At 41.4% G+C, this 15,888-nt stretch overlaps 1 protein-coding gene across 2 annotated transcripts in view; it reads left to right on the forward strand.

Annotated features, from left to right (window-relative positions):
• The first annotated feature begins 6,707 nt into the window (after positions 1-6,707).
• The window catches only part of LOC115155794 (immunoglobulin superfamily member 3), a 97,273-nt gene continuing 88,092 nt past the window's right edge, over positions 6,708-15,888 (forward strand). For both annotated transcript variants that reach the window (XM_029702747.1, XM_029702748.1), the window contains exon 1: positions 6,708-7,868. In XM_029702747.1, the coding sequence (XP_029558607.1) occupies positions 7,829-7,868 (40 nt within the window). In that variant the 5' untranslated portion in view covers positions 6,708-7,828. The remainder of the gene's footprint in view (positions 7,869-15,888) is intronic.

Consider the following 15,888-nt stretch of genomic DNA (forward strand, 5'->3'; position numbering starts at 1 on the left):
AATATATAGTGAAATCTACAGCACTAGTCAAAAGTTTGGACACACGTACTCATTCAAGGGTTATTCTTTATTTTTAATATTTTCTGCATTGTAGAATAATAGTGAAGACATCAAAACATCAATAACACATATGGAATCATGTGGTAATGAAAAAAGTGTTAAACAAATCAAAATATATTTGAGATTCTTCAAAGTAGCCACCCTTTGCCTTCATGACAGCTTTGCACACTCTTGGCATTCTCTCAACCAGCTTCACCTGGAATGCTTTTCCAACAGTCTTGAAGGAATTCTCAAATATGCTCAGCAGTTGTTGGCTGCTTTTCCTTCACTCTGCGGTCCAACTAATCCCAAACCACCTCAATTGGGTTGAGGTCGGGGGATTGCCGAGACCAGGTCATCTGATGCAGCACTCCATCACTCTCCTTCTTGGTCAAATAGCCCTAACACAGCCTGGAGGTGTGTGTTGGGTCATTTTCCTGTTGAAAAACAATTATAGTCCCACTAAGCACAAACCAGATGGGATGGCGTATCGCTGCAGAATGCTGTGGTAGCCATGCTGGTTAAGTGTGCCTTGAATTTAAAAAAAAAATCAGCACTGACAGTGTCACCAGCAAAGCACCCCCACAGCATCACACCTCCTCCTCCATGCTTCACGTGGGAACCACACATGCGGAGATCATCCATTCACCTACTCTGCATCGCACAAAGACAATGCGGTTGGAACCAAAAATCGCATATTTGGAATCATCAGACCGAAGGACAGATTTCCACCGTTTTAATGTCCATTGCTCGTGTTTCTTGTCCCTAGCAAGTCTCTTCTTCTTATTGGTGTCCTTTAGTAGTGGTTTCTTTGCAGCAATTCGACCATGAAGGCCTGATTCACGTAGTCTCTTTTGAACAGTTGATGTTGAGATGTCTGTTACTTGAACTCTGTGAAGCATTTATTTGGGCTGCAATTTCTGAGGCTGGTAACTCCAATGAATTATCCTCTGCAACAGAGGTAACTCTGGGTCTTCCTTTCCTGTGGCGGACCTCATGAGAGCCAGTTTCATCATAGCGCTTGATGGGTTTTGCGACTGCACTTGAAGAAACTTTCAAAGTTCTAAAAATGTTCAGGATTTACTGACCTTCATGTCTTAAAGTAATGATGGACTGTCGTTTCTCTTTGCTTATTTGAGCTGTTCTTGCCAGAATATGGAGTGATTGGCTCAAACACATTCAGAAGGAAATAAATTCCACCAATTCACTTTTAACAAGGCACACCTGTTAATTGAAATGCGTTCAGGTGACTACCTCATGAAGATGTTTGAGAGAATGCCAAGAGTGTGCAAAGCTGTCATCAAGGCAAAGGGTGGCTATTTGAAGAATCTCAAATATAAAATATATTTAGATTTGTTTAACACTTTTTGGTTACTAAATGATTCCATATGTGCTATTTCATAGTTTTGATGTCTTCACTATTATTCTACAATGTAGAAAATAGTAAAAGTAAAGAATAACCCTGGAATGAGTAGGTGTGTCCAAACTTTTGACTGGTACTGTTTGTAATGTACTGTAGTTCATGTAATTATACGTAGATATGTGTAGATTAGATCATATCATCAAATCATAGTAGACAATCATTTTACATGTACAGTCAATGGGAAGGCCTGATGTATATTACAGCCCCTCCCCTCGAAGCCTCGCTGGAGCTCATGCTTAATTCAGCTTAACTCCCAGCTACAACATAACTTTAGTTCAACAATGAAATATTAAGCTCTTTTTCTATTCTGTCTTCATCTATTTTTCTCTCTCTTCCCTTCTTCCCCTTTCTCTCTATCACTGTGACATTTATTGAATTCACTCTCTTTGTCGGAATGAAGTATCTTACTGTGCTTGTGTTGTTTTGTATGTTTGTGTGGGACTAGGGTACGGTGATGCCACAGAGGACAGAGTGGTCAGGGCTGTGAGGGCTGTGAGTAATGGGTTTTTCTTTAACCATGTGTATGGTGAGTGGACATACTAGTGATCTGGCTCTCTGAGCAGCCCATGTCCAGTCAGACCACTGACAATGCAGAAGTAGTTACAACGCCTCTGAGGCTCTGACAATCGGATGACAGTATTCATGGTGAGATAACAGACCTATGTTCAGGTATGGGGGGTGTGTGAATGTTCCAGTGGTGTTAAAGACTTGTAAGGGGGAAAATGAGTTCCTGTCTTTGTGTGTGAGGTTGGAGAGGGACATAATGTGTGTGTGTGTGTCACAGGTGGCTGGTGGCACCTTCATTTGGGAAGATGGGCTCATTGTAATGGCTGCAATGGAATAAATGGAATGACATCAAATGCATCAAACACATGGTTTACATGTGTTTTATACCACTCCCTTCACTTGATTCCAGCTATTATCATGAGCCGTCCTCCCCTCAGCAGCCCCCTGTGGTGTGCATGTGCGCCTTAGTTTGTGTGTGAAGACACACTACTCTCACACATCCTGCTCTGTAACACTGGCAAACTCATGTGAAGCCCGAGAGAGATGCACCAAAAGAAAACAAATGAATAATTTATTTACTTTCTGGATGCACTGTGAAAATATGTGAACGTCAGAAGAAATATGTGAACAAATTTCTCTCCCTAATGCGAAACCAGCACAGGGTTTCTCCCTAACTAACCTTGTTCATGCTCGCCATGAGGATTCAATTCAAGTTCATTAAAAGATCAAAACATCAAAACAATGTAGTCTAAATTGGAATTACTAATGACTGGACTCATGCTATTACTGTAATGATTGCTATTGAACTAATCTAAAGGAATACAGTCTGTTCTGAATACTCATCATCAGTCATACAAGAGCTGGATGGCAAATTATGGGATGAGACCAGTAGGGAATCTAGCACTTCCCCTGTTTCCATGGAGACTGCTATTTCTCTGATCAGAGTACCTCATATCAGGACACCTATACCTGTCAACGCTGGTCTCACCTTTAACGACACAGGGCACAAACTCTGATGACACGTCAAAGACATACTCTGTCTCTAAATTGCAAGTCTGTGTAGTTTTGATGCTAGATAGATGCACATACAGGACACAGTGGATAACAAACAGACAAATGATTACAACAGAGACCCTTATTTATGAGGTAGGATGTGTAATTCTTGGATCATAGGTTCTTTGTATGCACCTAGGCCTACATGAACACAGAAAATTGGCCAGTGTTACATTTCTAGTGTTGATTGAGGAGTTAAATTCCCTCTGTAAGAGTGAAATTAACACTCAGTGGTGTAAAATAACTCCCAGTGTTGGTATTAATAACCAGAGTTATTGTTTTACACTTTGGAGTGTGAAAACAGTCCCATCAAAACCACAGTCATCATTATCATATTTCCCAGCATGCTCTACTGCGTGTTGATTTTTTACAATTGTTTTTAATATCTGTGTTTTGCATGTACATTGATTAATCTTATCCTACACAAAGATAAATAACACATTTCTCTAAACTAATCCAATCAGTTAGTTAGATTTATTGAGCCCATTACTGAAATGGTTGTTCCAGTTTAAATGGTTTAGGTAGTCTCCTTTATCAATTTCCATTATCCTGAATGTCATTCTGAATGTTGTGGGTGAATAAGAATTCCAATTGTTGGATGTCCTAACTCTGTCTTGATTCCAATAAGAATTACACATCACTTTGCAAGCCAGCATAATGTGACTTGTAGCCCTGATGTGGCCTGTAAACCAGGAGTTTCCTAACACTACTGAATTAAGATAAAACTAGGCCATCAAAGTAAGGCCTTATGATATACAGTGCCTTCAGAAAGTATTCATGTCCCTTGAATTCTTCCACATTTTGTTGTGTTACAGCCTGGATTTTTTTTCTCACCGATCTACAAACAATACCCCATAATGACAAAGTGAAAACATGATTTTAGAAATGTTTGCAAATGTATTGCAAATGAAATACAGAAATATCTAATTTACTTAAGCGTTAACATCCTTAAGTCAATATTTTGTAGAAGCACCTTTGGTAGTGATTACAGTTGTAAGTTTTTCTGGGTAAGTCTTTAAAAGTGTTCCACACCAGGATTGTGCAACATTTGCCCATTATTCTTTACAAAATTCTACAAGCTCTTTCAAATTGGTTGTTGACAACCATTTTCAGGTCTTGCCATAGATTTTCAAGTCGATTTAAGTTAAAACTGTAACTCAGCCACTCAGGAACATTCACTGTCTTCTTGGTAAGCAACTCCAGTGTAGATTTGGCCTTGTTTTTTAGGTTATTGTCCTGCTGAAAAGTGAATTAATCTCCCAATGTCTGGTGGAAAGCAGAATAAACCAGGTTTTCCTCTATGATTTTGCCTGTGTTAGCTCCATTCTGTTTATTTTTATCCTGGAAAAACTCCCCAGTCCTTAACTATTAAAAGCATACCCATAACATGATGCATCCACCCCTATGCTTGAAAATATGGAGAGTGGTACTCAGTATCGTGTTGTATTGGACTTGTCCACTTTGTATTCAGAACAAAAAGTACATTTCTTTGCAATATTAAGTATTACTTTAGTGCCTTGTTGCAAACTGGATGCATGTTTTGCAATATTTGTATTCTGTACAGGCTTCCTTCCTTTCACTCTGCCAATTAGGTTAGTATCGTGGAGTAACTACAATGTTGTTGATCCATCCTCAGTTTTCTCCTATCACAGCCATTAAACTCTGTAACGGTTTTAAAGCTACCATTGGCCTCATGGTGAAATGCCTGAGCAGTTTCCTTCCTAGATGCCTGTATATTTGTAGTTACTGGGTGTATTAGTACACCATCCAAAGTGTAATTAATAACTTCACCATGCTCAAACGGTTATTCAATGTCTGCTTTTTTTTTTACGCATCTACCAATAGGTGCTCTTCTTTGCGAGGCATTGGAAAACCTCCTGGGTCTTTGTGGTTGAGTCTTTGTTTGGAATTCACTGCTCGACTGAGGGACCTTACAGATAATTATATGTGTGAGGTACAGAGATGAGGTAGTCATTCCAAAATCATGTTAAACACAATTATTGCACACAGAGTCCATGCAACTTATTATGTGGCTTGTTAAGCACATTTTTACTGCTTAACTTTTTTACAGTGCATTCGGAAAGTATTCAGACCCCTTGACTTTTTCCACATTTTGTTACATTACAGCCTTATTCTTAAATTGAGTAAATTGTTTTTTCCCTTCATCAATCTACACACAATACCCCATAATGATAAAGCAAAAACAGGAGGCCACTGTGTTTGTGGGGACCTTTAATGCAGGTAGAAACATCTCAAGGATGATCAATGGAAACAGGATGCACCTGAGCTCAATTTCGAGTCTCATAGCAAAGGGTTTGAATACTTATGTAAACAAGGTATTTCTGTAACATAACAAAATGTGGTAAAAGGGAAGGGGTCTGAATACTTTCCAAATGCACTGTAGGCTTGATATATTAAAGGGGTTGAATACTTATTGACTCAAGACGTTTCAACTTTTCAATTGTGCTTCATTTGTAAACATTTCTAAAATCATAATTCAACTTTGACGTTATGGGGTATCCCGTGTATGCTAGCGTCCAAAAATGTCAATTTAATCAATTTTAAATTCAGGCTGTAACACAACAAAATGTGGAAAATATCAAGGGGTGTGAATACTTTCTGAAGGCATCACAATGTATATTGTCATAGTTTTTTATTTGAATGATAACATTTACCTAGCAACTCAATTGGTGAACGCCACATCTTTTTTAAAGGGAATAATTCAACAACCATGTCTGTGTCACTAACAAATACTCTCATGGGTGGTAACTCTACAATTCACTCAAAAAGAAAAGGCACCCCAGGAAATATTGCAATTATGTTTACACCACACAGCATTTCATTATATTTCACTCCACTGTAGAGTGAAATTGTGTAATTGTTTCACCCCACAGTGTGTGAGTGCTTGTTTTGGAAATATTGGGTGGAAGACATTATAAGGACTTGGTCCTATGGCAGGAGTAGCCTACATTCCATCACATCACTATCTAATCTGTGACTGAATGCTATGGGTCGACAGCCATCCACTAAATCCTTTGTTTTTTTTCCTTTAAAAACAGAGAGATTACTACTCAAAGCTGTCTATCGTTTACATTTACACCACAACTTATTTTTAAGAGAAATCCTAGGGTTAGGCAGATATATTGGAGTGTTTTCAATAGGGATATTCAGCTGTATTTTCATCATGGTTTATTTATAGTGTAAACACTGCCAAACAGTGCTCAGGTATACCATGCCAAACCAAAATATTTGGTCAGCCCTCTTGATTTCAAGTTAGCTCTAGCTGAAGTGCTGAATCCCATATATGTTGTAAACTGCTTATAGGAATCATAAGGCTTTGTGTTTATTCTCAGCTCATAGGATGAATCTATGGCCCTGTATATTTTGGAGAGAGAAATTGAAAAGCAAAAACACATGCTGTTTAATAAATCTCAAGACTATTATTATTGGTATCATAAAATTCAATAACTAATATTTCATTCAATAAAAAGGGGCATGTAATATCCCATGCCCATACCAAGTGTATGCTCTATCCGATTTACTGCATATGAATACATTTGGAAATTGTAAAAATTATCGATTTAGTCACACCTTTTGGCCAATTGGAGTTGGTCGGTGTCAGTCCTTACTGAGTGAATTGTGGGAAGTTGCCCATGGGGCGTGGTTTCTGCTTGGGGGTGGGATTGTGTGGCATGCTAGTTAGTCTTTCAAATGGCAGGGAATACGAAATTACAGCGCTCAGAGGGAATTTCTTCCAACCAGGAAATGACATACAAGGAATACACCTGGGGAATATTCAAAAAAGATTGATTTTAAACTGAATTTGCAGAAGAAGGACTTGACTCGAAGCCGTTGAAGAACAGCAACTGATCCTTTTGACTAAATTATTGATCAGAAACACATCTGAAATGTGAGGTTATTCTCGCGGTGTGGGTTTATCAATATATTTGTGCCCGAACAACGCTTTGTGTAGGCTATGAACAACACTCAATTCTCTGATCAACGATAATAAACGTTTCGGATACTTTTATAAACAATTAAAATAAAAGGTAGGCTACTTTGGTTAATTTGCGGTGGGTTCGGTCCATTGACGAATTCGCTCGAAAGTCCATCCTATGGCACGTTCATTTTGTATTATGTTCTGCCGCTAGAGCGCCCGCCCATCGACTCCGAGTGTTTTTTGTTGTTGTAGCGAAGCAGTGAAAGGAGATTGATTTTACCGAACCAGGGCGCATTTGGATAGCGCTATCTCCCCGGAGGAAGAGGACGCCCACGGAAATTAAGTATTTTATGTACATTCTCAGTAGAAGGACTTTACGTATTTATTTTACATATTGATCCGATTTTTTGGGGGTGTTGGCAAAATTCTAAATAGCGCACTAACAAAGCAAGACATCCACACACGCTGGACTTTCCCTGGTGAGGTGGTTTGTCGTTCTACAGCGAAGGGCCTCCGTAGTCTCTCTGTCCGATGCGTAAGAAAGGAAGAAGGGTCAGGGTAGACGTCTTTTATGGGTGCATATCATTGACAATAGGATAGATAGTTGAAGGTGATACAGAGAAACGACACCCGAGTCTACCAAGCCCCGCATCTCAGAGCAGGATACGGGAGATAGGTGAGGGTATCCCACAGGCGGTAGGCGACTTCGCTATAGCGGAGGGGATCTCAGTCTCAAGTCAACCCAGCAGGTTCGATCCCCGGGGGGCACCAGACCTACCCGTCCGTCGCCTCAAAACAGACTGAAGTTTTGCCTCGCCAAACGGATTATAGGAACGGTGTCTGAGGGGAGAGAAAGACGGAAGACAATGGGCATCCGCACGCTCCTTACTGCGTGTGCGCTGCTTGGTAAGTCACGCCTGTACCCTATTGCTTAGATTGGAAACATAGTCATCTTTCTCTTTCTTGTCTATTTAATTACATGAGAGAACAAATAAGAACCCCGAATGCTATTCAATTGTTACTATGCACTTTCAAAAAAAGATTGTGCCTTTTTAGAATTCTGTCTATTTAATTAGAACAGTTCGTCCCCAGACTCCGACACCTGAGTCATAGCACACCTGCATGCCAAGACATCTGCATGACGACACACCTGAATGACAAATCCAAACTCTGAATGTATGTAGGTGTGAGAGTGTGTGTTTGCCAATGCCACCTCAGTAGGAGTCACTGGTCTAGGGAGGGGGCATTGTCTTAGTCACTACCAATGATGTATATAAATCCATCATTGCTCACTACTCACTTACAGATGCCTTTGGACAGCTGTGTCTGCATGTTTATCGGTTTGTGTTTCACAGCTCTATTATAGCTGTGAACAAGTTATTGTTTTTCTATCATTGTGTGTGTGGAGGGGGGAGAACTAGGTTAATGTGATATTTGGATGTAAGTCTCAGATTAACCCCCGCAGACTCAAGCTCCTCTTTCTCTGGATGAGTTGGATAACAGTGACCACATCCCCTTATTAGTGCCTGTAGTCAATACACACAGACACCTTACATTTTTCACTTTATATAGCACCTTGGGACACTCAGCTATTCTCTCTCTGTCATGCACATTACATACATTTACATTTTAGTCATTTAGCAGACGCTCTTATCCAGAGTGACTTACAGTAATGAATGCATACATTTCATACATTTTTTCTTCTTCTTCCCGTACTGGTCCCACGTGGGAATCGAACCCACAACCCTGGCATTGCAAACACCATGCTCTACCAACTGAGCAACACGGGACATACACTTTCACTGACACATCTAGCATAGTCTACACAGTACACACACCAGATGGCTGCTCTGTTCCTGGATGGGATGCATGCTGGGGGAGGGGGGTGGATCCCTCACATTGGGTTAAATTAAGTCTTCTTGTTAGTTCACTTACCCTTTCAGCTGGTCAACTTCATGTAGGAGATATTGATTGATTGATAAATTGGAATAATTTTACATTTCCCAAGGTGAAATGAAGGTGTAGAATGAAATACAATACGTCATAGAAATGCTATGGTTTTCCTATAGAGATGGACAGCAGAAAAAGAGTACAATATGTTGACTGTCTAATTTTCTACTTTACAGAAAGCTCTTACACATGGTGACGTAGGGTACTGTATAAATGATGTGTGTATTACCCTGTAGTCGTGGCAGAGAGAGAGAACTCTGAATCCCTGAACCGTTCTGCTTTATATAACTAATAGAAAGTCTAATGTGTTGTTCAGCAGGAGGCTGGCTGGTTAAACAGTAATGGAGAGATGCATCAGTTGGCTATACTGGCTCAACTGACTGCAGAATAGTTAGTATAGGCTCTCGATGCATGTCTGCTGCCAAAGCCTCTGTATGCACTGATCTCAGGCCAGTTTCACTGTGTAGTTTCAATCCACCAGTTAAGTCTCATGGAAACCAATAGTTATGAGGCAGTCTAACATGCAAATGTTAGTCTAGCTGACTCGTCCCTGCTAGTGGATTATCCTAATTGCTGTCAGTTATTAATTTTACTGGCATTGAATTCACTCAACTTTGTCAATATTGTTAATGGAAGGCCAGTCTAAATGGTGATTCATTCCTTCCTTCTGACTATCCAATGCTCCCCACAGAATGACAGCTGTGTGTCACAAACAGACACCCACACACACTTTTAGAATTAAAGGAATTTCACCTCTTGGTCAAGGAAGAGTCAGCGTTGTTTAAACATTGCTGTGAGTTTGAGTGGATCTGTCGTGTCTTTGTGGATGTTACTTTGATGCTAAAACTAAATTATTGGTGGTATATGACATGCTTCAGGCTCCTAACATATCTTCCAGCTGTTTGGCCAGCAGATGACCTGGGTTTGTGTATCTATGTGCGAGTGCCTATGTATACATACAGAGCAAGCATGTCTAGACGGTGTTCATAATGCAATCGCTCACCCTGTCCCTGACTGTACATCTGTGTGCATTCTACAGAGGCTTGGCTGGGATGCGTGTTTCTCCTGTGTGTGCATGTTTTTAGGTTATTTCTATTTGTAAAGGTCTTTGACTTTGCTTTTATGTTTTATTTTGCTAATATGGGACTCGTTTTAGGAAAATAGACGTATGTCACACGTCTCTACTTCACAGGAGAGGCATTTGAATGTAAACATGATTATTATTTTTGTCAAAATGCATTTTTTTGGGGTAGAAATGCCATCTGGAACATGTGAACTTTCATGTGCCTTATTAACAAATGTGTATGCCATCTGTAAATATGAGTAAAATCATTAAATTACAAACCTAGTTGGTTTAGCCACAGAAAGAGACAGGAACCTTCCCACTAGTCAGGATTGGCTGACATAATGGATGGGCTGGACATGCCGAGACATGAGTTCAGATTGGTCTGCCATGTAGCATGCTTCTGTCTATAACATGAGCTCCTTAGTATGTAGGCTTTTTTTTAAAAGTGTAATGAACAACTAGACACAAGGGTTGCTCCTCCTCTACACTTTCTGGAAGACAATCCTGCCATGCTGACTCTCTCTGACTCTGAAAATGAATCCGACAATGAGGAAATCCCTGATTTTAGGTAAAAACATATTAATTGAACCAGACATTGTAGAGTCTTCTGATGACAGTGATGGGGAAGCCAACAGTGTTGTTGTCACAGAAGAAGTGGACTGAGTTTAGAAATCAGTTGAAGCCCGGTGGATGATAGCCAAGGAGAAGGCAACCGTGACAGAGAGGGAAATGTGTTGGGTAAGATAGTCTAGCTAGCATTTTCAGATATTATATGTTTGTAATTTTGTCAGTCATTTTCATTGACAGTTAAAGTGTACTGTTTGCTAACTAATGTTAGTTGGCTGGCTCGCTAGCTAACGTTATGTGTATGATCTATGTAGTAATATTATTCATATCTCAGAAATCCATTTGCATTGCTAGTTATAGCCTAATGTTAGCTAGGTGTGGGTAAGAATCATCTAATAATTATAAAATATTAATCTGGAAACATTCTATTTTTGATATTGCTACTGTGCAAATATGCAAGTAACCATTTCACTGTACTATTTACATCTTCTGTATCCTGTGCATGTGACAAACTTTGATTAGGATATAGGACTCGATAAAGTGTTGTTTTTTTATCTGGAGTTTTTCCTTATTGAAGGCTACTACTTAAACCACTTTTAGTTTAGAAATCTTAGGTTGTTTACTACACTAACTTACTCACTCAGTTTAGCACATGGCCTCACATGTGAATCCTTAACGTGTGGGTGGGGCTAAGGCCTTTGAGGGTGTTAACAATGCTGAATAGGTGTAGATAAGAACAGCTCTCCAGTAGGTGTACCAAAATATTCAAGGGCCATTTTCTCAAAAGTGGGGTTACAAGTTTATCAACTTTCAAAGCAGAATTACTTTCCCATTGTTCCTCAACTGCATTGTATGATATATACCATTTTGTAGTCTCTACTTTTATCCAATGTAAATCTGGAGGCATTTCGGTGTTTGTGTGTAGTGTACCCATAACATCATGATACTTCATCACATTGTTTCCCTCTATCTGGCTTGTTTACCTGACACCAGCAAGACCACTACAAACTTCATTCACTTACTGTACTCCACCTGCTTCTATTTCAACTCAGCATGAATATTCAGATACAAGTCATTGATAGGTTGTTGTCCACTTCGGGCTGAGAGAGCACAACTTTTTGATTGGTCAAGGATCAGTAGACCAGAAAGATAAAATGAGTCTGAACATCAGACCCAGACCTGCCTCAGTAAGTACTTGGGTAGTTTGTTTCCTTTGATGGTAAGTCTTTAGAGAACAGTGTGTGCGCACGCAGCCAGAGCAGGAGTCAATTTTACAGTTGCCCTCAGGGCTAGAGTGGACCCTGTAATGCTGAGTTAACACAAAGGTAGAGACATTCACACCTAACTGTCACCGCTGCTAAGTACCGCCCCCAACACACACTCCAATCACACTGGAGAGTTTTAAGTCAGTTTTACTACATTTACATTTAAGTCATTTAGCAGACGCTCTTATCCAGAGCGACTTACAAATTGGAGTAAAGCACTGCGACCTACTGTTACACTCAGTAAAAATCTGGTGCTGCTCTCTCCACATAGTTTAGGATACATTCTCTGGACATTAAAGATAAATAGGAAAATGGCCTGCTTATTTTTAATCTCCTTCCTGCTTAAATGAATTTGGTGCCTGTCTGCAGCATCTGGTTTGTGTCTGGATGGAGTAACTGTAGTGTCTGCTGTGTTTCTTTCTGTAGTGGTGAACTCTGTACAACATCCTGTTGGAGATCATGATCTCTTTGACCTCAGAGCTGATCACCAGAGTTCTGACAGCTGTTGATGATTTTACAGTTGTGATTGCACGCCTAAATCATTTACAGTGCACATTTTTTTTTTCTTTATGTCTTTATGTCTGAGGTACCTTCTCTCAGATAAGATAAAAGGCAGTTTAACTGGTCTGTTGGGTTTGGGTGGTTATTTCCTTGACATCCCACCCCCCTCTTCACTTGAAATACCACCATTAACTACCATCCACTTTGAATACCTCCCTTTTAAATTTTTTTTAACTAGGCAAGTCAGTTAAGAACAAATTATTATTTTCAATGACAGCCTTGGAACAGTGGGTTAACTGCCTTGTTCAGGGTCAGAACGACAGACTTTTACCTTGTCAGCTCAGGGATTCGATCTTGCGGTTACAAGTCCAACGCTCTAACCACTAGGCTACCTGCCGCCCCTTCTCCCCTCCCTGGTTTAGAAGGGTGAGTTGGATGAGGTTGTCCTCTAGACACTGGTCCAAAATCAGTTTTGCCTAATGGTTAGGATTTATAGGGGGTAAGCTGATATTAGATATGTGCTTAGGTGCAACTTCTACTCAGAGCTCTGTTAGATAATAGGGTAGCCCAGATTCCACTCCTCCAGATCCACCCACAATACTTGGGTTTACATACCCAGAATCCTCGCTGGATTCTCCGCCCAAACACAGCCTTAGTGGGATGTGCATGAGACGCAGGGTTACTATGGAGACGGCTCCCCTGCTGCACAGCACATCCACAGACTCTGTGACACACACACACACACACACACACACACACACACACACACACACACTTACATAACAATGCACACCACCCCACACACCTCCCTATAGTGTCACCCCGCGCCCCCCCGTCTTACACACACACCCCCATGGCTGTTTTTTAGATTGAAAACAAAAGGTGAATAGGATACATTCAGCATGGGTCTGAGCTAAGATAACCCACAGGGACATTGGAGGCATCTGATCTGATTCTCAAATCTAATCCCTGTAACTCAAGAGGAAAACACTGTGTGTGTGTTCGTGAGAGAGACCAAGAGAAACTGTGTGCGAGAGACTGTCTTTGTTTACGAGCTTGTATGTGTGTGTGGCTTTGCTTCACTCGCATCCTGAATGCCAAATTCACTGACAATGGTAGAGAAGTCTGTTTGAAGAGTCTAATTATTAGTTAATTAGTTTCCTTTCCAATCTGTGGCTTAATACACAAACAGGGAGAGATGGAGAGCAAGCTGTCATACAGAGCTATTAACATGTGGGTTTGGATAATTATAGAAGACCGAAAGTTGGATTTCTAGTGTTACATTAACTTCAGCAGCTGTCTGGAGTTTGTACGTACACGTGTGATGAGTGTGTGTTACTGGATTGCAGATGTGTGTGTGTGTGTTACTGGATTGCAGATGTGTGTGTCTCATTTAAAGGAAAGGTGTTTGTAAAACCTTAAACTGTTTTTGTTGATGGTGATCTGTGTTTGTGAATGTATGGGGATAGTTCTATGTCCATCTCTTTGTCATGCTGTTGTGTTGTTGGCTGGTCTGATAGGGTTTAGGGCCCTGGGGGGCAAAGAGGGGGAGGGAGGGCTTTTGCACAGGGAAGCAGGTGGCTATATGGAGTTAATGGACTGTGGGGAGGGGGGCACTTCAGATGGGACAGGACAGGGGGCAGAGTACGGTCTGTGTGTGAGGGAGTGAGACACTGTCTGTGTGCTACAGTAGGTTTATTATATGGATGAGTGAGTTGGTCACAAACACTAAATTTTTAACCATGTCCATTATGGACAGAGGCGAGAGAGGAGCTGGGCAACTTTAGCCTTCCCCACCATCAACCTCAATTATGAATGAATTATGGGTCGGGATGGGTAGAGACACACTCAGAGAGGTAGTTACCCCCTGGTGTTCTCGGCCTGGTCTCAGCAGCTGTGATGGGCAGGCACACAGATGGGGTCATGCGTATGGTGGCCCAGGAGGGCCATGAATTAGAGCTAGTTGACATGAAGAGACCAGGACCTTACATGACACTGTACTAACATGAGAGGAGACAACCCAAAGTGTAAGAATGAGCCAGCTCTGCCTCTGCATGTGTGTGACTGACTGACTGATCAGTGCTTGATGTTGTTTGTACTCAGGCTGCGGTCTCTGTTCTTGCTCAGAGGTTGGACCTTAGCCACGACACAACTGCTTATCAAAACTCACCTTCTGAGCCTTTCTCTCCCTCTCTCTATATCCGTCTGTCCCCCCCCTTTCCCTCTCTGCGCCCCCATATTGAGATGAGGTAATAGCAGACATGATGGTCTGGTCTATCTCTCTCTCAGCCTGGCCTTGTTGGTGGCTGCAGGGCTAATTTTGACCTGAGAGAAGCAGGGGGAGGGAAGGACTGAGGATTGCTTAAGGGACGGAAATTACTGAGTTGAAACACAAATGCCTTTTTCCCCTCAGTCTCTTTCCAGCCATTTCTCTTTCTGCCTTCGCTCTGTTTCTTTCTCATTTTCCCTCTCTCTCCTCCTCTCACGTCATCTCCTGTCTGTTCCCTCTTTCCCCTCCTCCCTCTCCATTAGTCAGTGGTAAGGGCTGGTGGTCAGTCATCACAGTGCTCTGCTGGCCTGTCTTTCAACTGGTGTGTGATGGTAGGTAAATTACACAGAGGCTGTGCTGCTGGACTACTCTGCTGTGTGCCTTGAGTGCTTTGAAGCTGCCTATAAAAACACCCTCTCAGCCCCACACTGTCTACTGACTGACTGTCTGACTGACTGACTGTCTGTCTGACTGACTGTCTACTGACTGACTGTCTACTGACTGACTGTCGACTGACTGACGACTGACTGACTGTCGGTCGACTGACGGTCGGTCGACTGACTGTCGGTCGGTCGACCGACTGTCGACTGACTGACTGTCGGTCGACCGACTGTCGACTGACTGACTGTCGGTCGACCGACTGTCGACTGACTGACTGTCGGTCGACCGACTGTCGACTGACTGACTGTCGGTCGACCGACTGTCGACTGACTGACTGTCGGTCGACCGACTGTCGACTGACTGACTGTCGGTCGACCGACTGTCGACTGACATCTTCCAAATGTTTGAAAAGAGATGTCAATTAGGATAGGATTTTGAGGGGTAAAGTGGTAGGGAAAAAAAAGAACATTTTTATTTTTTTCATATGGATGCATTCAACTTATGGGCAGGTGGGACGGTAGCGTCCCACCTGGCCAACATCCGGTGAAATTGCAGAGCGCGAAATTCAAACTACAGAATTATAAATATTTAACTTTCATAAAATCACAAGAGTAATACATCAAAATAAAGCGTAACTTCTTGTTAATCCAGCCGCTGTGTCAGATTTCAAAAAGGCTTTACGGCGAAAGCACAACATGCGATTATCTGAGGACAGCGCCCCGCATACAAAAGCATGAAAAACATATTTAAACCAGGCAGGTGCGACACGAAAGTCAGAAATAGAGATATAATAAATGCCTTACCTTTGATAATCTTCTTCTGTTGGCACTCCAAAAGGTCCCAGATACATCACAAATGGTCCTTTTGTTCGATAATGTCCTTCTTTATATCCATAAAAACTCAGTTTAGCTGGCGCGCTTCAGTCAA

Source organism: Salmo trutta, chromosome 20, assembly GCF_901001165.1.
Source record: "Salmo trutta chromosome 20, fSalTru1.1, whole genome shotgun sequence".
Taxonomy (NCBI): domain Eukaryota; kingdom Metazoa; phylum Chordata; class Actinopteri; order Salmoniformes; family Salmonidae; genus Salmo; species Salmo trutta.